This window comes from Peromyscus leucopus, chromosome 8b, assembly GCF_004664715.2.
Source record: "Peromyscus leucopus breed LL Stock chromosome 8b, UCI_PerLeu_2.1, whole genome shotgun sequence".
Taxonomy (NCBI): domain Eukaryota; kingdom Metazoa; phylum Chordata; class Mammalia; order Rodentia; family Cricetidae; genus Peromyscus; species Peromyscus leucopus.
In genome coordinates, this window is record NC_051086.1 from 8,314,225 (window position 1) to 8,336,980 (window position 22,756).

At 53.9% G+C, this 22,756-nt stretch overlaps 2 protein-coding genes across 3 annotated transcripts in view; one reads left to right on the forward strand and one right to left on the reverse strand.

The window, feature by feature from the left end:
* Lmf1 (lipase maturation factor 1) overlaps positions 1-17,420 on the reverse strand; it is a 93,334-nt gene extending 75,914 nt beyond the window's left edge. The window contains exon 1 of one of the 2 annotated variants that reach the window (XM_028854579.2): positions 17,197-17,420. In XM_028854579.2, coding sequence (XP_028710412.1) covers positions 17,197-17,206 — 10 coding nt within the window. In that variant the 5' untranslated portion in view covers positions 17,207-17,420. Of the gene's footprint in view, positions 1-9,305; positions 9,528-17,196 lie in introns of those variants that run through there. The other variant, XM_028854578.2, reaches the window with a different exon arrangement.
* A 189-nt stretch (positions 17,421-17,609) lies between these two features.
* Sox8 (SRY-box transcription factor 8) lies at positions 17,610-22,472 on the forward strand. The gene is made up of 3 exons (XM_028854621.2): positions 17,610-18,188; positions 19,341-19,570; positions 20,288-22,472. Exons 1-3 carry the CDS (start codon positions 17,776-17,778, stop codon positions 21,034-21,036), a joined length of 1,392 nt encoding a protein of 463 aa, XP_028710454.1. The 5' UTR covers positions 17,610-17,775; the 3' UTR covers positions 21,037-22,472.
* Positions 22,473-22,756: the final 284 nt, after the last annotated feature.

A 22,756-nucleotide genomic window follows, 5' to 3' on the forward strand; every position in this document is an offset into this window, starting at 1 on the left:
GAGGTTTAGGGGGTACAGCCTTGTTGGAGAAAGGATGAACTGGGGACAGGCTCTGGGATTAAAAGCCTCACACCATTTCCAGTCCACACTCTCTGCTTCTAGCTTGTCCCGGAGAAGGTGAGCGCTCAGCTTCTTGCTCCTGCGGCCACGCCCATCCTGTACCATCAGGCCTCCCCACCACCATGGACTCTTAGCTCTCTGGAACCATAACCCAAATATAACTCTTCCTTCTATAGGTTGCCTTGGTCACAGTGTTTCATCACAACAACAGAAAAGTAACAAAGCGTGCAAGCTACACACAAGCAGCACACACCCTCTCAGGACCTTGGAGGCTCTGGAAGCTGGCATGCTGTGTGCACGCATGCCTGCTATGTCTGCTCGCACACGATGGGTAAGCATGCACACTGGCATTGCTTCTGTAAGCCTGTGCCTGGCTGTGTGTGAGCACTTGGCATCAGCCATCATGGAAGGTCCTAGTGACCTGGTTCCATCCACAGCACTGCTCCCCAGGGCCGGCGGCCTGGGCCACTCATGAGGTTTTAACGGTGCAACTCAAGCTCAGCCTTCGGAGTCCATTTCTAGGATCCACTCTCCACGGAGCACTTTCATTTCTTTGAGGCGCCCAAATTGTGTGTGCCAAATGTGTAGTGGGAGGGCAGAATAGAGAGAAAAGGAGAGAGGAGTGATATAAATGATATACAGACAGGGGAGGAAGAAATGTCTTTATTAGCAAAAGACGGTCTATGTAGAAAAACCCAAAGGACCTACAAAACCTGGCAACTGTTGGAAATAAAAAGTGAGTTATCAAGATCATGGGATAGGACATAAGGTCAGGCCAGAAGAGTCAGCTGTGTTCTTACAAACAAGCAATGAGCAATGTTGTCTAAGTCTGAAAAGGAAAAAAGGAGCCGGGCGGTGGTGACGCACGCCTTTAATCCCAGCACCTGGGAGACAGAGGCAGGTGGATCTCTGGAGGCTAGCCTGGTCTACAGAGCAAGTTCCAGGATAGCCAGGGCTACACAGAGAAACCCTGTCTTGAAAGACCAAATATATATACATACATACATACATACATACATATGATGGTTCCATCTGTAGAAAACTTCAAGACACAGGAGAAAGAAAGAAGTGTCAGAATGCACGGGGAGCTACACCACGTCCCTGGAGCAGAGAGCGGCACTCTCCATTGAACCCACCAAGTCAACAATCTCAATCAAGTAGTGAGCTCTCCTGCAGATTTTGACAAGCTGACTGTAACAGCGGATATGAAAAGACAAAGGAAGCAGAAGAACCGAAGTAATTAGAAGAGCGATAGATCTGTGGCATCCAGGTTAACCACCTCTAGGACTCACTACACAAATCTACACTTATCAAGATAAGGAGAATTGGTAAAATTATGATGATGATGACAATGATGATGATGATGATGATGATGGTGATGATGGTGAAGATGATGCCACAGAATCAGTGGAGGGGAGCAGAGGGCCCAGAAGTAGATACACCAAGATCACAACTGCAGCTGGACCAACTGCCCCAACATTTCCCTCAGATGCAGGCTTATTCTTCAGTGTGGCAGTATTGGAGGGCCTTTAAGATGGGGAACCTAGCAGGAGCTCACTAGACTACCCCCACTCCATCACCCTAGCTTCTTGTCCCACAAGAGTCAGCTCTCTGATGCTATCATGGTGCTATCCATTCAAAGATGACTCGGCCGGGGGAGGGGTGTTCACCAGAGCTACTACCACAGTGTGCTTACTTTCAGCCCCTAAACTGAGCAAAATGCAACCTTCGTCCATACCCAGGCCCATGTGACAGTTCAAAAAGCAAGCTAATACCAAATCCATGTGCAAAAAGATGGCCTCAGACTTCACACTTTACATAAATATTCATCCAATGCTGGGCAGTGGTGGTGCACACCTTTAATCCCAGCACTCGGGAGGCAGAGGCAGGCAGATAGATCTCTGTGAGTTCGAGGCCAGCCTGGTCTACAGAGTGAGATCCAGGACAGACTCCAAAGCTACACAGAGAAACCCTGTCTCAAAAAACAAAAACAAAAAAATCCAAAAGTCCACAGACCAAATGCAATATAGATAAAAGCCAAACTATTAGAAGCAAGTATAAAAGAACATCGAGGCTGGGCCTGGTGGCTCATGCTTGTCATCCAGCACTGATGTAACTAACTGTGAGTTCAGAAAACAAAAAAGGAAAGAGAGGAAGGGGCGGTCTATGTGATTCAAGTTCAGCAGCAAAATTTTTAGATAAAACACTTAGTCCGTTGACTTCATGAAAATAAAAAAAACTTTAAATGTGCAAAAGCAACTTCAAAGGAGATGAGGAGATGAGGCACAGACTGGAGGGAAACGCTGCAACCACATATCTGATAGAGGATTCGCATTAAAGAACTCCTGAAACAGAGCAGGAGGAAAATCCAAACGGAGTAAAAGATGTGAAGAGGTCTCGAGATTGTCTGCTGCGCACAAATATATATGACAAACAAGCAGGAAAATGTGTGCAGTGCCACCACCACTGGGGAACACCAGTAAAACCAGTGAGGTTCTGGGCATGGTGGTGCATGCTTGTAACCTCAGCACTTGGGAGACAGAGGCAGAAGATCAGCCTCAGCCATAGTAAGTTCAAGGCCAGGATACATGAAACAGTCTCTAATTTGACCAATCAAAAGGCCAAAATCTGGAAAAACCTGGCCATACAAGTGCTCTGGACTACAGGATTGCTTATTATCACCTGGGCAGAGAGAGTGCAAAATAACAGAGTCACTCTTCTGGAAGATAAGCCAGGTCCTGTACAGTTAAACGCAGACCAATGGAGCCTGTACGACCCATCATGATGCTCCACAATATGTTCAGAGTAGTCTGTTAGTAATTACTAAAAACTGGACACAGTGAAGATGCCTCTCAAGGTGGCAATAAACTACCCCATTCAGAGAGTGGGATGGCACTCCTGGGTAAAGATGCAGGAGCTACTGACTTAGCAACGCATGGATGGACAGTAAATGCAGCTTGTTCAGTTAAGAGTCTATACGGACTGCAGACTGTAAGGCTCTACACACAAGGCATCCTGGGAAAGGCAGAGCCATCGACAGAGGCAGAAACAGGATTACAGCGAGTTTGGGGGATGGGCGTGAAGTGGCTGCCCACCTACACTAGGGGGATTTCACTGTGGTGACAGACAGCAGCATGCGTCTGTCAAAACCCACCAGACAGTATTAGCACACAGACTCAGAAAAACAAAAAAACAACCAGGGTGCTGAGGCAAGCCAGTGGGGGAGGTGGACTCAGACTAGGAGAGCCAACTCCCTAACACATGTTCGATATGACCTTCCTGATAGAGAACGGCTCGATGTCTTCAGGGACAAGGACAAAGGAGGCATGCCAGGGTGGTGCTCCGGCTAGCTCTGTCCCCAGGAGTCTAAGCGAGCACACGCCGCAGGGTGTGAGAGCAGAGTCCAAAGGGGGCGCACATAACCTCGGGTGGTCAGAGGCGAGGCTAAGCATGGTCCGTGTGCCAACCAGAGGCTAGCACACTCTTTAGTGCACTCACGGTGGGACAGAGGCAATCACATATGTGCATGATGCCCTGGTGATACCAAAACCAGCTCTGGCCACCATGAAGGTGGCAGCGGGGACCTAACAGCTAGCCCGGGGTTTCCCATGTCACGGGGCTTCTTAGAAAAGCAACTGGCCCCAGAGCTGGGCAGGAGACCAGAAGAGACTCAGAGCTGTAAGCTGGAAAATGAGGGGCCACCCCAGCAACTGAAAGGGACATGAGAGGCAGGAGGCACACGCAAGGGAAGAGTCACCAGTGACCACAGCGGAGATAGTGAGGGCACCAAGTGCTCGGGAGCATAGACAGGCATAAGCCAGACATGAAGGAGTGCTCAGCAATGCACTCATTCTGTGAAGACACTGAAGATCCACCTCTGGCTCCCAGAGGAACCCCAAGGAGGAACTGCAGGTATCCCTCCTTAATCAGGGATAGGGTCCCTCTTCCCTTGGGTATAAACTAAGAGACCAGCAGAGATACATCCTGGCAGACACACCTTGACCAGATGACACAGAATAGTGTGGGTGTCAGGTGAATGTGACAAGAAAACTCTACAGAGTAGGAATCTTCCCCAAACCTATCACCTCAAGTCTAACCAGCAGGAAGCATTGGACAGAGCCAACTTGAGACACGTTCTACAGAGCATGTGGCCAGAACTGCTCCACATGGTCAACCAAGAGAACATTTGGAAGATACCAACAAGGGGACCAAAGAAACACAGAACTAACGCTGTAGGGTCCCCAGGTTGGTCCTGGCTTTGGCGAGTCCACAGTGTGTTGATTGGCTAAGTCAATGTTCCTTCAAAGCCAGCTACCAGTGACTCAGTACCTGGAAGTATGAGAGCTGGGCTCCATATCCTGTAGTCCAGGAGGTTCCTGGAGGTACCAGAGCCCCAGCACAAGGCTTCCCATGCCCTTGCCTTCACCATAGAGCAGAAGGGTCCACGTCCACCTGCCACTGCCTCTCCAGGCAGCTCAGAAGATACACACAGCCCATAGCTACATGGGCAACCGCAGCTTCTTCTACAACAGCAAGATGATGTGAACATGGGTGCACGCATAGGTATAATAAAACCCTCCAGCAGATTGCCACACAGGTGCATCTACATGCAGAGGGAGTGGAGAAGATACCTGCTCAGTCACCTCACCCAAGCACCATCCTCACCCGACTGGGCACACACACCGCTTTCCATGCACAGCCCTCAGCCGGGAGGCTACAGTACTGAGTGTCCTTTTCGGGGGTACCGAAAGTCAAAGTGCAGTGCATAGAAGAGAAAGGAGATCTGGTACCCCCAGTTCATCGCTTTCAGAAAGTGGCCCTAAGACACGCAGCACAGGAAACCACTTACTTACCAGGAAACAATGGCAATAAATGGGCTTGCAAATAGGAAGCCCTGTGTGAGTGTCACCTCCTTGAACAGCTGAGAGGGAAGAGAAAGAGCACTTCAAACGCCCAAGACCTCAGAGCAGAACCAAGCACCTACTCTCGGGCATGCCCAGCTCCCAAGGAGGAAAGCCCAAATCACTTTTAAGGAAGGCCTGCAAAGACCTCCTAGGTGGAAACATGCCCTAGTGAGATCCTGGGTTCAATTGCAGCAGACGTTCACTCTTTCAATCTCTCTCTCTCTCTCTCTCTCTCTCTCTCTCTCTCTCTGTATGTGTCTGTGTGTCTCTGTCTATGAGAGAGATATATATATAGAGAGAGAGATATATATAGAGAGAGCGCTAAAATGAGGCACCTCTCTTCTCTCCTTTTCAGACACCCTGCTATAACGCTGTCTGTTGCCGCTCTTGCCGACTGTGGCTAAACCCCAGGCCTTAGCACTGCAGGCCCAAACGCCTTCCCTCAGTGTCAGGAACAGAGGGTGGTGTCTACCTTCCAAGCACATAGTAGGACAAGCGGAGCCTGACTCCAGGCCTGTGCTACCCGGAAGTGGAAAGAGGTACAGCCCAGGAATGCCAAGAACCAAGAGGACCGGCTATCAAGGCTGCTTTCTGTTTTCTTCTCTTCGGCTGGGACCATGCGGAAATGAGGAAAAGTGGGCAAGCAGCTGCAAGGAGCACTCATGACCAATACTTGAGACCTATGCCTATGCCAGGTCAGGGTTCCAGTCACTTCCACAGTTAGTTCCTGCCCTCAGTGTCTTCGTCACACTCAGGGAGAGCAATAGGTTGACAGAATAAGCACTGCCCCACACTCCAGACACCGCAATCTCACAGCTGAGGCTGGGAAGTCCTGTCCCATGAGTCTTCATGTCCAGAACCCGCCCTTCTGAGAGCAGCAGGAGATGGATCTCATCAGTTTCCCAGTGTCCCTTCCTTCTGCAGCCTGGGTTTCCTGGGTGTTCCTTAGGGTTATAGAAAGACACTGTTCAGGAGCGAGCCTGGTGCACAAGACCTGGTCCCTGGGAATAGTAAAGGGAGGGCAGAGCTGAAGCCAAGGGCCTGTCACCCACAGCACAGCTGTTGACTGTTGTGGACTATTTAACTGTGTAAAGATGTGTTAATGTGTTTATGCTGAGGACTACTACTTTAACTGTGTAAAGGTGTGTTACATTCGTTTTTGCTGCATTTGTTTAACAATGTAAGGATGAGTTACATTTGTTTCACCTTGCCTGCCTAAGGCATAATGGCCAATAGCTAGGTAGAAGAGCAACAGGCGGGGCTGGAAGGCAGAGAGAATAACTAGGCAGAGAAATCTAGGTAGAAGAAGAAGGAGAAAGAGGAGGAGAAGGAAAGAAGAAAAAAGGGGAGAAGGAGGAGGAGGGGGAGGAGGAAAAAGAGAAGGACACACCTCAGGCCAGAAGCCAGTCAGCTAGACACACGAAGCAGTGAAGTAAGATATACAGAAGAAAAGAAAGGTAAGAAGTCCTGAAGCAAACCGTAGATGAAGAGAGAGAAACAGGTTAAGTTATAAGAGCTAGCGGGACAAATGTAAGATATGGCTGAGCATGCACAACTAATAAGTTTCCATGTCATGATTTGGGAGCTGGGTGGTGGTCCAAAAAAAGAAAGCCTGATACTGCTCACTGAGCCAAACATTGAATACATTCTCTCCCATGTGGGTCACAATGATGTCACTGGACACACACACACACACACACTGTGATGCATGAATGAGGTGCACAGCAGTTGACACATTAGTGCCTGCTCAACAGGGCGAGTGTCCTCGGGGACTGGAGGCCACTTTTCAGGGTGACAAGCAAATCTTCAAGTGGCTTGGGCGGTCCCTGCAGGAGAACTGCTCTCAAGTACCGACATGCCTCAGCTTCCACGGTTTTCCTGCTGCAGCCGCTCTGGGAGATGAACTTATGTACACCTGCCCTGTGTGGAGCTCACCCTTGCCATCCGCTCGCACACACCGGGACTGCCGTGGAAGGACTCAAACGACACCAGGTGGAGTGCACGAGCCTGCCTGCTGCTACCAGGCTGCCTCTGGGTCTGGTTATGAGGCATCACTGGCAGGCCACACAGTGCTATTACTCATCCAGTTTTCTGACCAACGTCTTCATGAAAGTCTTTATTATTTATCTCTGACAGAGTCTTGCTACTATGTAGCTCAGGCTGGGCTCAGACTCCAGACTCTCTTCCTCTGCCTTTCCAGTGCAGGGATTATAGGCAGCGGATGCATTTGACACAATATGCATAAGGAAAGACCTGTAGATCCCACTCTCCTAAGAGGGGGAAATCTCAGAAAGCACTTGGCTGTATTTAATTACAAATCTATCCATAGGAGAAGTATTGCCAAATCAACATTCAGGCGAAATAGGTGGACTGCCTATCACTTTGAAGGGACCTCAGAGTATAGCTCATAGTCCAGTGAGAGCTAGAACTTTTTAGAAGCAACTACATTTGGGACTGCTGCTTGCCCAGGGCCATCACAACTAAGAAAACCATGACACAGGAAGATGGGAAAACTGAAGAGTGCATCCACCTCAGGTACCCACGGGATAAGAAAGAAAAGGACATCACACAAACATGCTGAGCAACAGCTGGAGATCTCTGCCTTTTGCCTCAAGCTGAAGCTCTTGTGTTGACCAAAGGCAGCACCTGCTCACCCAAGAGCCTCTGAGTCTCTCTGCAGCAGAGCGTCCTCAGCCCAAAGCCACCAGCTACCACTGTGCTTTCCAATATCCATCTTAAAGACTCCCTTCATTTTGCTCTGAGGGTGCCAGTACTAACCTACCCATGATTCCTTAGGATTGCTTGGGATAGAACAACGGAAGTCTGGGTATTTTTTCCACTAACTTTAGAGAGAATGAGTGGAACCCAGGCAGACAACCCCACAGGGGACCATCTGGTTAAGAACTCTAGTTCTCTGCCCTAGGAAGTGGCCAGGCTGCCACACAAAAATGCACATGAACCTGACTCCTCCATAGGAGAGCCACATGGACACAGCCCAAAGCCTCAGAGGTGACTCTTCCTAAAAATGGCCAATGTGCACCATGCACAAGCCAGGCAGGGGGACTGGCCTGTCAAGCACTGCCATTCCAGCCTTGCTCTGGCCCTGGGGACTTATTTAGCACTCCTTACCTTTGCCCTCCTTACTAAAAGGCTAGGCTATGTCCACCAGTGTTCCCATGGTCCCAGGGCCACCCCCTGGGTATTAGGAATCAGGGTGAGGATTTGAAATCCACAGCTGCTTCCACCAGCCAGCTGTCCATAGGTTTTAAGCATGAACTCTGTGTGACAGCCACAGGAAGGCCAGGCCCAGTGTGAGCAGGACAGGCTCTCAACCACAGCTGGGGAGTCAGGCTTCACCTACAGAGAGTCGTTCAGAGCTGGCCCTGTATGACATCTCCTGGCCCACTTCTCTGTGGGTAGGAATAACGGATGAGCTGATAGTAAAGAAACCTCAGTGTCCAGTGTGGTGGCGCACACCTTGAAACTCAGCACTCTGGAGGCAGAGGCAGGCAGATCTCTCTGAGCTCGAAGCCAGCCTGGTCTACAGAGTGAGCTCCAGGGCAGTCAGGGCTACACAGAGAAACCCTGTCTCAAAACAAAACAAAACGGAAAAGAAAAACATTAACATGAGCGCCAGGCTTCTGGGTTCTGCTTTTCCTGAAATGAAGGAGGCTCCTAAGGACTCCTTAGGCTCAGGAGTGGGACGTTAGGCATGTGTGGGACGTTGCAATCGGCTCTGCAGGCCCGCAGAGCCAGAACCGAGGCAGAACCCGAGAGTCCTTCCAGAGTTGACCTGGCTGAGCCTCGGGAGCAGGTACACACTTCTACCCTGCCAATGAACCTGGCTAGACCCTTGGCCCTTTGCCAGGTGCCTTTCCAAGATGTCCAAATTGGGGCTGATGCACCACCACCTTTGGGTCCAGTGCTGGGGGCGGCTGGCACAAGGCAAAAGTGCCAAGGCTACGTCTAAGTTGCAGGCTAGATCCTCATCTCCCCTAGGCCTTCGGAACAGAATTGCATAGCACTGTCTCTCACCACTCCCAGGGAAAATGCAGGAGTGCATGGGGATGCCTTCGCCTCTTAACCTGTGCTCAGTGGGGCTGTGTCGAGCCAGGACCTCAGTGGGGTCTCAAGGACGTGCCGAGGGACCTGACCTAAGTTTAGGCACCCATGGAATGGGAAGTAAGAAGGCGGGGTCCAGGAGCTCACAGAAGGGCAGGATTGTTGGGGTGGTGCAGAGTCCCAGAAGCGTACAGAGGGGCTAGCAGGAATCCGGAAGCGAGCAGGGGTTGGGACAGGTCACAGGATGCCGGCGACAGCCCGCGCCCACAGGACACTCACAGTATATGAAAGCGAGGGCCTGCAGGAGCACGACTCTGGTCAGCCAGAAGGTGCCAGTGCGCAGCCGGGCTGGAGAGCCCACGGGGTCTCGAGCAGGAGTGGGTGGCGACGCCGGACTCTGATCCTCATCTCCGACCTTCCGTTTCCTCAGCGACCCCTCGGGCGCAGCCATTACCAGGCTATCTGGGCGCATGCGCACGGAGGTCCCGCCCCCACTTCTGGAAAGTCACACATGCTCCCCTGGACGACACGCCTACCACTTGCAGCCAACGCCCACGCGCCACGCCCTCTCTGGGCGGTCTCGCCTAGCGGTGGGCGTCTCCGTGGTGGCTCCAGCGAGTGCAGAGCATCAGGGGAAGAAGCGCCTGGAAGGAGCCGGTGGAACCCCACTTTGCAGCAGGGAAGGCCAGGCCTGTGGCAGCGGCAGGGCAGGTCCTTCACCCTGCGCTCCCAGGCTGCCCGCCGCCCAGGAAGACGCGAAGCATACAGACAGAAGCCGGAACAAGCCTGAAAATCATCCTGGAGCCTCCAGCTTCCTGTCCTACCTAAATCTCCTTTTCTGTGGTCCTCCAAGACCCCAGGAGACAAGTGGCGCTCCTCCGAGGATCTGAGAATGGATCTCAAGCGATGTATGTGGCCAGAGGGCCATCAAGGAGTCAGAGGGGGAAGACTTTACCGACCAATGGCCTGAGCAGAATCCCCAGGAGACACACCTGCGACTCTGCTTTTATATTTTATTTACTTACTTATTTTTTAGGAGCCCATAGTGGCCTTGAACTGTCATTTCAACGACAACAAACAGTCCTCATGACTCTGTTTTCCTCGGTACTGGTATTACAGGCCACATGCCTGGTAGCAACTCTCCTTTTTCATGTGAGGGGCCACTCAGGCCCTGCACACAAATGATACTGGAGAGGTGCTCTGCGGCAGAGGAGAAAAGGTGTGTACCGGGCTGTGGCACCACCAGCCCGAGGGGGCCTCAGGCAAACTACCGGCCTCTCGGGAGCAGCTGGTGTAGCTGCAGGATTTCCTTTATTCATCTTTCAAAGCTCTTTACGTATTAAAGATCATGTGCCTCTGCGAATTATCTCTACTATTTTTAACACTTTGTCTTTAGTATCTCCTTTTTGCTCCTGCTGTTTTGACATATAAATTACCAATGTTTGCATGGTCCAACAACCCATTAGTGTTGATTCCCTCCATACCCACAGTGAGCCTCTCCTGGGTCAGGACTGGGGTGCAGCTGCTGGGACTCATCCCAGCCTCCAGTCTCCCTGATTCTGGAGTACTAGCATATAAATACATCTATAAAGTGTGTGTTTGTTTTTTTTAGTCTCCTTTTCTTTTTCTTCAGAAACACTCCCTTGGGAGCCCAGCTGTGAAGTATGCCCCATACAGATGTTGCAATGGATAATACAAGTACTTCCCACCTGCCAGGCCTCCCACAGGCCAGCATCTGCCCAAGATCTCAAAACTTTAGAGACTGAAGGAAGAAACCTATGTATCCTATATCCAGGTCCTCCCATAGGAACCCTTGCCCCTGTTCCTCCTTTTCACTGGCATGTGCCAGGCTTGGGATGGGCCAGCCGAGGCATTTGGGGAAGGCAGCTCAGGCCTGCACAACTTCCCCAGGTCATTTCTGGAAGCCAGCGCTGTGCAGGGGATGGAAGGAGAGGAAGGACAGGTCACACCTGACCCTGGGTGCTGCTGCTCAGGTGGGGACCATCCTCACAAAGGGCTCTTTGTCCTCAGCTTCCCCTTGCAGTGGTAACATTGTCCTCCCTGCAGAAGGGCACAATGGGGCATTGTGCAGAGCATAAAATGGCCCTCTTGTTCCAGCATCCAGCGCTCCAGCTGGGGCTGGGACTCAGCTCTAGGCTTCCTCCCTGGGTTTGCCCACAGTGGGCGAGGCCAGCTGAAGGGTCTGCAGGGAACTCATGTCCTCGGTGGCTCAAGTTTCTTGCCCCTGGCCTGCCTTCTTGGGATGCTGTCTGGAACTGGCTTTCAAGCAGGTCACACAGGGCAGAGTTGAGCCAAGCAGAGGTTAGAGTCTTGCCTATTTCTGACCCGAATTTAATAAGCAGTACACTGGGAAGCTGGGTATGATGGCGCATACCTGTGATCCCAGTACTCATGGTGCTGAGGCAGGAGGATTGCAGCAAGTTTGAGCTAGCCTGGGCTGAACAGTGAGACTCTGTTTTAAAAACTGAAACAGCACTGGTGTATTATTCACCCACAAAGAGGAATGAAGTTGAACATGCTGCCGTATGGATGGACTCGAAATCCTCGAGTGGAGACATGTCAGACACGTTGTAGGAAACCTGTAGAAGAGGCACTTGCATTATGAAAGATGAAACTGTGGTTTCAAGAGGTGGGGGAGAGAAAGGGACATGGGGGGGACGCGTTCTGGGATGCTTTGAAATTAGATGGATACATGACATGCTGTCCTACGTGCCACTGAATCCTTTGGTTTGTGTGAATTTCAGTTCTCTCTCTCTCTCTCTCTCTCTCTCTCTCTCTCTCTCTCTCTCTCTCTTTCTCTCTCTCTCTCTCCAAGTCTCATTATGTAGCTCAGGCTGGCCTTGAACTTAAAGCCATCCTCCTGCCTTTGTCTTCCCAGAATCAGAATCACAGATGTACATCGCTTCACAGATATATACCTTGCTTCAACGAATTTTTTTTAAAAGTAAACAAAAACTATGAGTGAGCCCCTTAAGTGGGATGCTTCACGATCACCTAGAAGGCACCGCCCCTACTTGTCAGAGTAAGTTGTGGCTTATACCACACTTTGTGTGTGTGTGTGTGTTGAACATCTGGCAGCTGAGCTCCTAGATCTACACTCAGCTGTGCTCCACATAGAAAGCAAAACCTAGACAGAGCTAGGCAGCTGGAGGCTCATGTACAGGAGAGGGCCCCGGGGGGCCTGAGATTTGCTCCTGTCCCTTTAGAGGCCACCAACCAGCGTGACGCAGGCTTCTAAACATCACTTTTAGCCAAAAACTACACAAACAGTCAAGCTGGCAGGCCAGAGGGAACTCAGATGAGGGATGGCTACCCTGGGGATTCTGGCAAAGAGCTCCAGAAACAGGGCGGGAAAGTGGGGAGGGGGCCAAGAGGGACTGCCAGCTCAGGCCCCGGCTGGTGTCTCTGGAGGTTCGGGGCTCACCCGCTCCTAGTGGATCCTGTGCCCTAGCTCCCTGAGGCCTCCAGCACAGTGGCTGAGATGGGGATGGGGACGGGGCACACTGCCCGCCACTAGCTGGCAGCTCTCCCAGCAGCTGTGGGACGGCTTCACAGAGGAATGAGCCCCCTGTCAGCACCTCGTCCAGCTGTCCCCAGGCACCCCAGCCCAGCAGTCCCCACTGTCTCGGGGCCATTGTCCCTGACATGCAGGCGCAGCTGTCTCTGGCTCCCCAAGAACCCAGCTTGGGCTGAATATAATTGTGCACCCTTCATTTACCCCAATTTTTCATGTCTTGAAGTCTGCTTGTGGAAGCGGGGCAGGTTCCACATCTGTTGCCTTCTCCTAGAAGAGTGGTCAGTTGGGCTGCCCCCCCCCCCCCGCGACTGTCCACTGGCCAAAACCCGTCAGAGACCAGCAGGTGCGACAGTGAGCAGGTGTCTTGCCATTTGCTGGCTGGACTGAAGCTGTGACTCACAAGTGGCTGTTCTCTTGGCTGCTGTACCTCTTCTACTGCACCCTCAGCTCCCCCTGAACCCCAGGGAGATGAGGCCTTGAGTGCCAGCAGCAGCTGTGACTTCAAGCTAGCATGGAAGTAAAATGTCTGGGGTAGGGCCCTACGGCAGAACACGGCTCTGAGCTGTGTTCCGAACTGGGAGAATTCTTGGAAAGCCCCAGCCCAGAGGTCAGAACCCAGAGGCCTATGGGCTGGACTCTGCCCACAGAGCTGTATGCACTGCCACTCACTGTATCAGCCACGAATGCTGCCCAACAAGCAGCCCAAACCACAGTGTATGCCCTACTGCGACCTAACTGAGACCTCCCTCACCACATTCAGGCCAACAAATGCAAACCAGACAGCCGAAAGCCATTTAGTGGTGTGTTTAATTTGCCCTGGGGCACTGATAGGTATCTGGAACTTCAATCCTGGCAGAAGAGGTTTGGGCTGTAGGGACTACTTTGTTACATTTTTATTCTAAGTCACCATTTGCTGTACTGTTTATTCCGGAATCAGGGTTCTGCTGAGTAAAGTTGCCACTGTGGACACCATGGATGGGCAGGAAGCCTTGCCGGATCGGAGAAGTGGAGCTTGAGAGGATGAACACAGGAGCCAAGTGAATCCCCGCCAATGTCTGCTCTAGACCCTCATTTCTCATTTCCGGGAAGTTCAGTACTCACAGGATTCTGGCATGGAATAGGTGACGGGGAAAGGCTAGGTTCAGGGTGATGTGGGGTCCCCAGCATGAGCACCAGGCATGGGGCTGGAGATCCAGGCGTCTAGTGTCAGAATGAGCCTAAGTCCAGCTTAGCCTATGCTGACACTCTGTCACCAGACTTCACCATCCCAGTAACAGATGCTGACACCTTTGCTGAGGGCGGCATGGAGTTCACTTCCACCCAGGAAAAGCTGCTTGAGCACCCTGGGGACCCTACTGAGGATGGCTTTGACTTCCAAATGCTCTGTGCCAAGGAGGAAGTACCAAGACCCTCTGGATACTGTTGGGAGTCAACTCCACCCAGGGCCCTGATAGGGTGAAGGAGGGAGTCCAACTTGAAATTCGGGGACCCAGTAGCACCAGAGGCAACAGGACAAAGCAGTAGAAACAACAGCTGTTCCCAACACGTCTCTGGCCTCTGCACACACCTGTCACGTTGCAGAAGATAAGTGTTGGACTTCCACTGCCTGGGTTAAAATACAACCCCTTTCCAGAATCCTTTCAAACCGAGACTATCCCAGCAGGGGGTCCCAAGAGCCATCAAACACCAAAGATGCTGCTAGGCTGGAGGGAGCATGCTCACCCCTCCCCGGAGCCAGAGGCAGGCCGGGGACACACAGTGCAGGAGGGCACGACACAGGAGTGGACAAATGTGGTATGGCAGGAGAACTGCTCCGGTAGGTCTGAGAGATGGACCGTGGGGCAGCAGAGAGGGGTAGGTACTGACATCAGCAGCTCCCCTATAGATGACCGTTCTATTGAGGGACTAGTTCTGACCCCAACTGCAACTTCCACTGCAGCCAGCTCTGACACTGTCCCTGAGACCACTGAACGAAGAGGGGGTGGGAGACTGAGGGCTTGGCCTAGTGCCCTGAGCATGTTACTGGGAGGCCAGCCTCTGGAAGTGACAAGTAGATCCACGGAGGCCCTCTCCTGCCTCTGGGAACACCGTGGGCAGGGCAACAGTCTGCAGGAGCCCTGCTTGAGTTCACCCTTTGCTGCCTGCTCATTTTGTTTCTTCCAGGCCAACGTCAGCAATTAAAAATCTCCATGGCTGTGCTGGGATGCCCTGCCAGCTGCCCGAAGTACAGCTCTGGATGCAGGGGCAGAGGGAGAAGAACCAGGCCAGGGCTGAGGACACACAGCCCACCTGAGGTCTACAGACTTACTCAATCACCCCCGCCCCCCAGCTCCAGAGCCAATGGTCCAGGAATGGGCACCTGGACTAAGTTTCGCCAATGAGATGCTCACTCTAGAACTGCAAAACCCACATGATAACGGGGAAGTTCCAGGCCAGGGCAAGGTCGTGCAGACTGGGGCGAAATTAGCACCAGCCAAGGAGGAGGGTGGGGGCGGAAGAACAGAGAAGAGGAGGAGGAACTGGTCCACACCTGGACAAGGTTCAGTGGCCCACAAGGTAAATGGAGAGGCAGTCCCTATAGTTTCCATGCAAGTGTTAAAGAACTGCAGATTCCTGCATTATCGTTACGGCCTGTGCCATTTGGGGGCTGCAGGGCCTTCGCACGGGATGCCTCCCACGGGGGCTACTCTTTTCTCCTTTCATAGAAGCCGCAAACTTCAGATCTCAGCTGAACCACTACATCCTTGAGATTTCTGGGACCACCCTTCTGAAAGTCTCCTTCCTGACAGGGTGCATCTCAAGAGAGGGCTAGTTGGCCCCTTGCCCTCAACACTAGGATCTCCAGGTCAGGGACTATGAAGCAGGGTCCTGACTATTTGGTCCTAAGGAGGCCATGGCACGAAGCTGTGTTTAATCAGTCCTAGGGAACTCATAAAACCCACCCTGAATAGCTTTCTTCCTAGAAACCACGGCTTCATGTCTGTTCAGGGTCTGCCTAGTGGCTGATGATGTGAACCAGTCAGCTTGAAAGGAATCTGAAGACCTGGAGGATGTGCTGGCCTTTCAAGATGACCCAACAATAGCCTGGCATGGGCCTGGAGCAACACCTGTGGGGCCACAGCTTGTACTGGGCTCAATTCTGAACACAGCCTGGAAGAGCTCAGGGCACCATGTGTGTGCTAATGTCCTGGGCAGGGCTGGGTCAGCTCCTGGCAGCCCATAGTGGCCTATACCTGCATAACTAACAGGGGCTGGCCACCAGTCCTCTGGGGATCAGAGAGTCACTAGAGCCTCCAGTGATGGGAAGCTCCACCTCCTTTCTTCCTAGGGTCCAAGCAGTCTGGGGATCTGAGAAGTGAGTATATTACGGCCCCACAAGTGGGGGCCAGAAAGAAGCTGCACTTCTGGGGTACCCAATAAGAACTCAGTTTTGTGTTTTCTTAGCCATGTGGAGGCCTGAGGGCATGGGTCCATGGAGGTACAGGTTGGGACCCGCGACCTTAGGGGTCAGGTCTGTCTCCATCCTCAGCTACGCCTCTTAGATTTCTTTTGCTGGTATGGATGGCGCTATGACAGTGCACTAGACAGCGGGGGGAGGGGGGGAGGTCTTTATGCCTCCAAGACACTTCTTTTCCCAAGAGGTGGGACCCTAAGTGGAGGGAACCTCAAGGGAAAGGACAGCCGCTGCAGATGTATAGGGAAGGGACTTTCTTGGCAGGTGACAGTTAAGGTAAGGGTAGAGTTCAGCAGACAATGGCACCCAGCTCTCCACCCACTCAATACACAGGCGCGTGCGGCACAACTAGAATAAGGTCTCAACTAAGGTAGCCTCTCTTCCTTAGCGGTCCCCTCAGCAGGTGGCAGGGGCTTGGACCTCCTTCTTCCAGGCAGGAGCTATAGATGCCCCAAGGCTACAATTGCACAGCACTGGCCCTTTCCAGGGCTGCAGGGAAAGCCTAAGGTTGGGATCCCAGACCAGGAGATTAGGGCACCACTCATGCCTTGGCTGGAGCTGGGGATGGGAGGCCAGACCTGCGCTAAGCGCAATGGGACCCCCAACCCCATAGACTTCCCAATTGGTTATTATTATTTTTTTAGGGAAAAGGAGCCCCTGAGGCGGCACAGCAGGGCCCACGGTTTTTCTCTGCCACTGCATCCACTGGTTTGGGAAACAGGCGGCCTCGTTTACGGTCACCTGGCTCTCGAGAGCCACAGCTTAGGGTGGCAGGTACGACGCCTCCATTGAGTATGGCGAGAGAATCCTAGTGGCCCTTGGAGACCTCCCGGCCGGGAGCCAACTCGCGGGGGCGACCTCGGGCGCGGCTCGGAGTGGCGGTTTGGCGCTGGCCTCAGGAGAAACGTCCCCTCTCCAACCCTGAGCGCTCTCCTCCTTCTCTCCAGGCGCCGAGGCGAAGTGGCCCGGCGTGGCCTCCGCCTCCGCCAGACCACCCAGGCCCGCCCGCCAGGGCCTCTGCGCCCCCGCCGCAGGTCATACCCGGAAGGACCTGGGCCCCCGCGTCCGGCCGGGCCATCCGCCGACCGCCCTAGGGACTCAGCAGCCCCGGCCTGCGCAGCCCCGCCCAGCGCCCCCGTCCTCCCACCTTTGTCCGGCCCCGGGGTCCTCCAGCTCACCTAGGTGCATGAATTACCAGGGTCACCTGGTGGCTCCTGTCATTGCGCCACCCTCAGGGCAGAACCCAGATTTGTTTGAAATAGCGGATTCGAGCCTCACAGTGGAGGGAGGGATGCTGGGCTCAGGAACCCTGTGGATTAGCATCCTCGCCAGCCGCCCGAAAGTCGAGCCACGCTGCAGAGAACCCGGCGCTGGGCAGTCAGTCACCCTTAGCCTCTGACCCTGCCTCAATCGAGGGATCAGGCTGCGGGGCGCCTGGCCCACGTGGTGCGGAGGGCGGGGTGGGGACCATTTCCTAAGATTAGGGGCGGGGCACCCAAGCTCCGCCTCGAGGAGGGCGCGCCTGCCAACCCGGGCCGGGAGGGGCGGGGCTTCGGCCAAGGTTTAAAGAAACTTGTTGCGGGTCCCAGAACTGAGACAGAGCTGCAGCGGCGGGTGAGCGGCAGCTGGGCGCCTGCGGCGGGGACAAAGATTGGGTCCTGCGTGGCAGCCTTGGATTCCAGAGTGTCCGTCCACTGCGTGACCTGGCGCGACCACTGCGTCCATCCCCACTGAGCACCCCTCCGTGCGTGGCCCCGATGCTGGACATGAGTGAGGCCCGCGCCCAGCCGCCCTGCAGCCCGTCCGGCACCGCTAGCTCCATGTCACACGTGGAGGATTCAGATTCCGATGCGCCGCCGTCGCCCGCGGGATCGGAGGGCCTGGGCCGCGCGGGGGGCGGCGGCCGAGGGGACTCTGCTGAGGCGGCAGACGAACGCTTTCCAGCCTGCATCCGTGATGCCGTGTCACAGGTGCTTAAGGGCTATGACTGGAGTCTGGTGCCCATGCCCGTGCGCGGCGGCGGCGGCGGCACGCTCAAGGCCAAGCCACACGTGAAGCGGCCCATGAACGCCTTCATGGTGTGGGCGCAGGCGGCGCGCCGCAAGCTGGCCGACCAGTACCCGCATCTCCATAACGCAGAGCTCAGCAAGACCCTGGGCAAGCTGTGGCGGTGAGTGTGGGGACTCATGACACTCTGGCTGAGGAGGGGAACGTAAGGGGCTGAAGGAGGTGGTGTCGTGCCCAAGCTTGGGTTGTGCTCCTGGGCTGCTTCCAGGGTGGGTCTGATGGAAAAACACCTTGGTCAACAGAGACCAGACACCAGATGTGGGACCTTGGAGATGGACCCAGGCCAGTGCCTGGAGTGTGACCCTCCAGCGCTTTCTCCCCTCCTGGGGTATCCTGCTGAGAACTGCAGAACTGGGGATCCCACCATGGCCTGCGGGCATATGGGGCAGGCATCAAGCTGCTTTGTCCTGGGCAAAAGCTGGGACTCGGGATAGCCAGGAGGAGTCCACGTCTGCCGGCTGGTACTGTCCCTAGGTACCTCTCCCAGGCCACACCAACCTGGGATGGAGGAAGGGAGGAGTGGGTGGAAAGTGAGAGTCTCAGTGGGCACTTTGGCACGAGAAAGGCAGGCACTATTGAAGAAGACAGAAGTTCCTCAGCACAGCACATCCCAAACCTCCCAAGCCGCCTCTGCTTGAGTTTGAAACGGTCCACGTTAGTAACACTGGGCTGAGCAGGACAGCGAGGTGGTCTTGCCCATCTCAGCTTTGCCCGCAGGCAGAGGTGCAAGGCCGAGAGATTCTTGGGGTGGGTGGGTGTGTGTGTGCTCAGAGGACAGTCTCCTAGATTTTGCCTTCACCGCTGGAAGCTTGAGACCCAAAGGACAGCAAACCCAGCTGCCTTGAGTCACAGCAGGCTCCCCGGAAGCCTCGCCTTTGTCAAAGTGTGGTTTTCACTGGGTCCTGCCTTCCTCCTGGAGAATGACTGAGCCAGCGGGGTGGGAGAGACGAGCAAATAGAGTTGGAAAGGGGGAACTCGGGAAAGACGGGGAATCGGGGTCTTGCTTGTTCCTTGGACTATAAAGACATACAGTCCTCACCACACAGGCCTCCCCACTGTCCCACTGGGGCTGGGATTCTCGGCATGAGAGCAGGCTACCCACTGGAGGGTGTCCTGGCCCCTCCAGCGCCCTTCCCAGTGCCCCTGCCCTCTGACTCCAGGCCAACTCCCACAGCAGTGCATGGGCCGGTACTGCCCGGGCCCTTGGCAGCCCTGGAGCTCTGTGGACATCCTTGCCCTGCTGTGTTCTCTGCAGCTTGCTGAGTGAAAGTGAGAAGCGTCCCTTCGTGGAGGAGGCTGAGAGGCTCCGTGTCCAACACAAGAAAGACCACCCAGATTACAAATACCAGCCACGGCGAAGAAAGAGCGTGAAGGCTGGCCGGAGTGACTCGGACTCTGGCACAGAACTGGGCCACCACCCTGGTGGTCCCATGTACAAAACCGACGCAGTCCTCAGCGATGCACACCACCACAGCGACCACACAGGTAGGCTCCCGGACCCTTAGCATGGGGTGGGCGGTAGTGGAACTGACCTGGAGTGTGGGAAGGTCTTTCCGCCAGGGTTGGCAATCTGCAGAGGGCCAGACCTTCCCTAGCCCCCTGAAAAAGCTTCTCTGGATATAGCTATTTCTGATGCTCAAGAAGAGGAGGGCTGCGTAGCCCCATCTAGCATTCTGGAGATGATGTGTATTCAGTGGGACTCACACACAATCTGCCTCCACTCTTCAATGACAGTAGCATCGGTCAACAGCCCCAGCTTCAGAATCAGGCTGGTGGGTGGGGTCCCAGCAGCTGAGCAGCCTCAGTGAAGCTGGAGGTAGGCCGTGAGCTTCCCTTTACTCGGCTGTGATGGGGGAAGAACGGGGTTGTGTGGGTTCAGCTTGGTCCTCTGCCCAGGACCAGGCATTCCAAGAGTGCCCCATTAATGCTAGTTCTGGTGGGGCCGCCTGGCCACCTTCCACCCCCCACCCAGGTCTTCAGGGAGGGGCCTTGGGTCTTCCCACAGCACAGTGCTTAACGGAATTTTCTCAGCCAGTAAGTGAGGGCTAGGTCTGAGTTTGCAGGAATTTCTGGGAAGGTAAGGAAACAAAAAGCTGTTGATTCGTACCTGTGGCAGTTACCAAGGTTCCTGGTGTCACCCACCAGCTCCACCCTGGTCCCACAGAAGGGGCATTCATCCTTGAAATATACTCTCTTCCTCAGGCCAGACCCATGGGCCGCCCACCCCACCCACCACCCCCAAGACAGACCTGCATCAGGCCAGCAGTGGAGGCAAGCAAGAGCTAAGGCTGGAAGGGCGCCGCCTGGTGGACAGCGGGCGCCAGAACATCGACTTCAGCAATGTGGACATCTCCGAGCTCAGCAGCGAGGTTATCAGTAACATGGATACCTTTGATGTCCACGAGTTTGACCAGTACTTGCCCCTCAATGGCCACTCAGCCCTGCCCACAGAGCCCAGCCAGGCCACTGCCTCTGGGTCCTATGGGGGCGCCTCCTACTCCCACTCCGGGGCCACTGGCATGGGAGCATCCCCTGTGTGGGCCCACAAGGGAGCTCCCTCGGCCTCAGCCTCGCCCACAGAGGCAGGACCCCTTCGGCCACATATCAAGACAGAGCAGTTGAGCCCCACCCACTACAACGACCAGTCACATGGCTCACCCGGCCGTGCTGACTATGGCTCCTACAGTGCCCAGGCCAGCGTCACCACGGCTGCCTCTGCCACAGCTGCCAGCTCCTTCGCCAGTGCACAGTGTGACTACACTGACCTCCAGGCTTCCAACTACTACAGCCCCTACCCTGGCTACCCGCCCAGCCTCTACCAGTATCCTTACTTCCACTCATCCCGCCGACCCTACGCCTCACCACTGCTCAATGGGCTCTCCATGCCACCTGCACACAGCCCCAGCAGCAACTGGGACCAGCCTGTGTACACCACCCTGACCCGGCCCTGAGGCTGCTGCATCCCGGGGCACTCAGTGCCCACGAAGTCTAGCCAGGTCTTTGAGGTCTTCCGGAAGCGGACTCGGTAGAGGGCGGAAGCAGCCTGCACAGCCTCGCTCCGTCAAGTGCCTGCTGAATCTGCAGGAAGCCAGGCTTTGTCTCCCTGTGTCCCTTTGCCTCTGGATATCCAAGCTTCTGCCAGGGGACAGAGCTCTCTTTTCCTCCACTTCTCTCTCTCTGAGGTAACTGGTGATTTCCAAAACAGCCATTCTGTCACTCTCTGGTTTGGGTGAGTGGGTACCAGCTCCTGGGTCTTCCATCTCCGTAGAAGAGGAGACAGCTACCACTAAGGACAAAGGAGAGAAAGGGCCTCGGGTCCTTACCAGCCCGGCCAAGAAACCCCTGGGTTCAAGGGATGTTGTTCCCATGGTGAAAGCACATCTGTGGACGCTTGGGATACATCCACTCGGGCATCTCTTGGGACCGATGTGAGATCGAGGGTTTCTCATTACCACAGTTCTTCCCAGCAAGGTTTGGCTGAGACAAACACTTCTTGTGTTTATTTTTATTTTTTGTAATTTTTATTTTTAAGGCTTAAACATGTCTGTTTTGAAAGCTGTTGAAGATGTATTTATGTTCTGTATTATTTTATCTTTAATTAATGAAGTAATTTGTGCAGAGAGTAGAATTTAAGACAGAATGAAAGCGGGGAAGCTTGTTTTGTAAAGGGCAGGAGGGAAGTGGTCCAGCACCCCGTGGCATCTCTTTGCTCGGCCTTCAGATGGCCCGGGAGGCCTCCACCAGGCACAGGAGGAAACGATTTACCTCTTGGGGTCTGGTTGGAATGAAACGCCCAGCACCAGCGTCAGGTCGGGCATTGGAAGACAGGGATGTCATCTCTGCCCTCAGTGGTGCCAAGCGGTAGAAGACAGAATCCCTGCAAGTTGGCAGCTGCAGAAACCACGATAATCTTGGCTCTTTGGCACCAGGCGCTGCTTACCCAGCCGTGGAGAGCGCCTCCTCCACTAACCTGCCTAGGTTCCCAGTTAGAAAGTAACACCTGCTTCCCTGCCTCGCTTTGCTGTGTGCTGAGTGGTGTAACCGGCTACTTTACAGAAACTTGTGCCTTTGAGACTTTGTACATGTAATCACATTGGAGAAGTTTGCTTCTTTTTAATTTTTCTACTTTTCCTACCTTTTTTTAGAGGGAAAAAACTGTCTTTTTTTTTTTCTTTTAGTGTATCTCCTTCTGGGAGTGGGAGTGGGAACCACAGCAAACTCGTTTTTTATGCAATCTATTTTTTTTTTTTTTTTGGCATTGAATTCAGAAAGACATTTGCTGTCCTTCGCCTGCTCTGTTTCGCCACTTTCTGACCAAGCAATGCTAACTTTTGTACAGATCAATTTGATAAAATTTAAAAAAAAAAATGCTTTTTATCTACTTGGAGCATGTTTTGTGTATTACTTCTCTCAAGCCTGGGCGTTCTTTCATGAAGATTCCTAGGAGGGAGGTGACACATTGCTCAGGGTCTGGTTCCAGCTGCCCTGAGCCGGTCACTGTGAGGAGGTCCAGAGCCCACTCAGACCCCCCCAAGGCAGGGGCTTCACCTCATCTTAGGGAGGTGGCCAGACACCCCCTCACACACACTTGGTCTGAATTTAAACACCATGCCTTTAGCCTTGTCTGGCTTCCTCGTTTTAGGGGTTACTCCCAAGCAGTCAAACACAGGT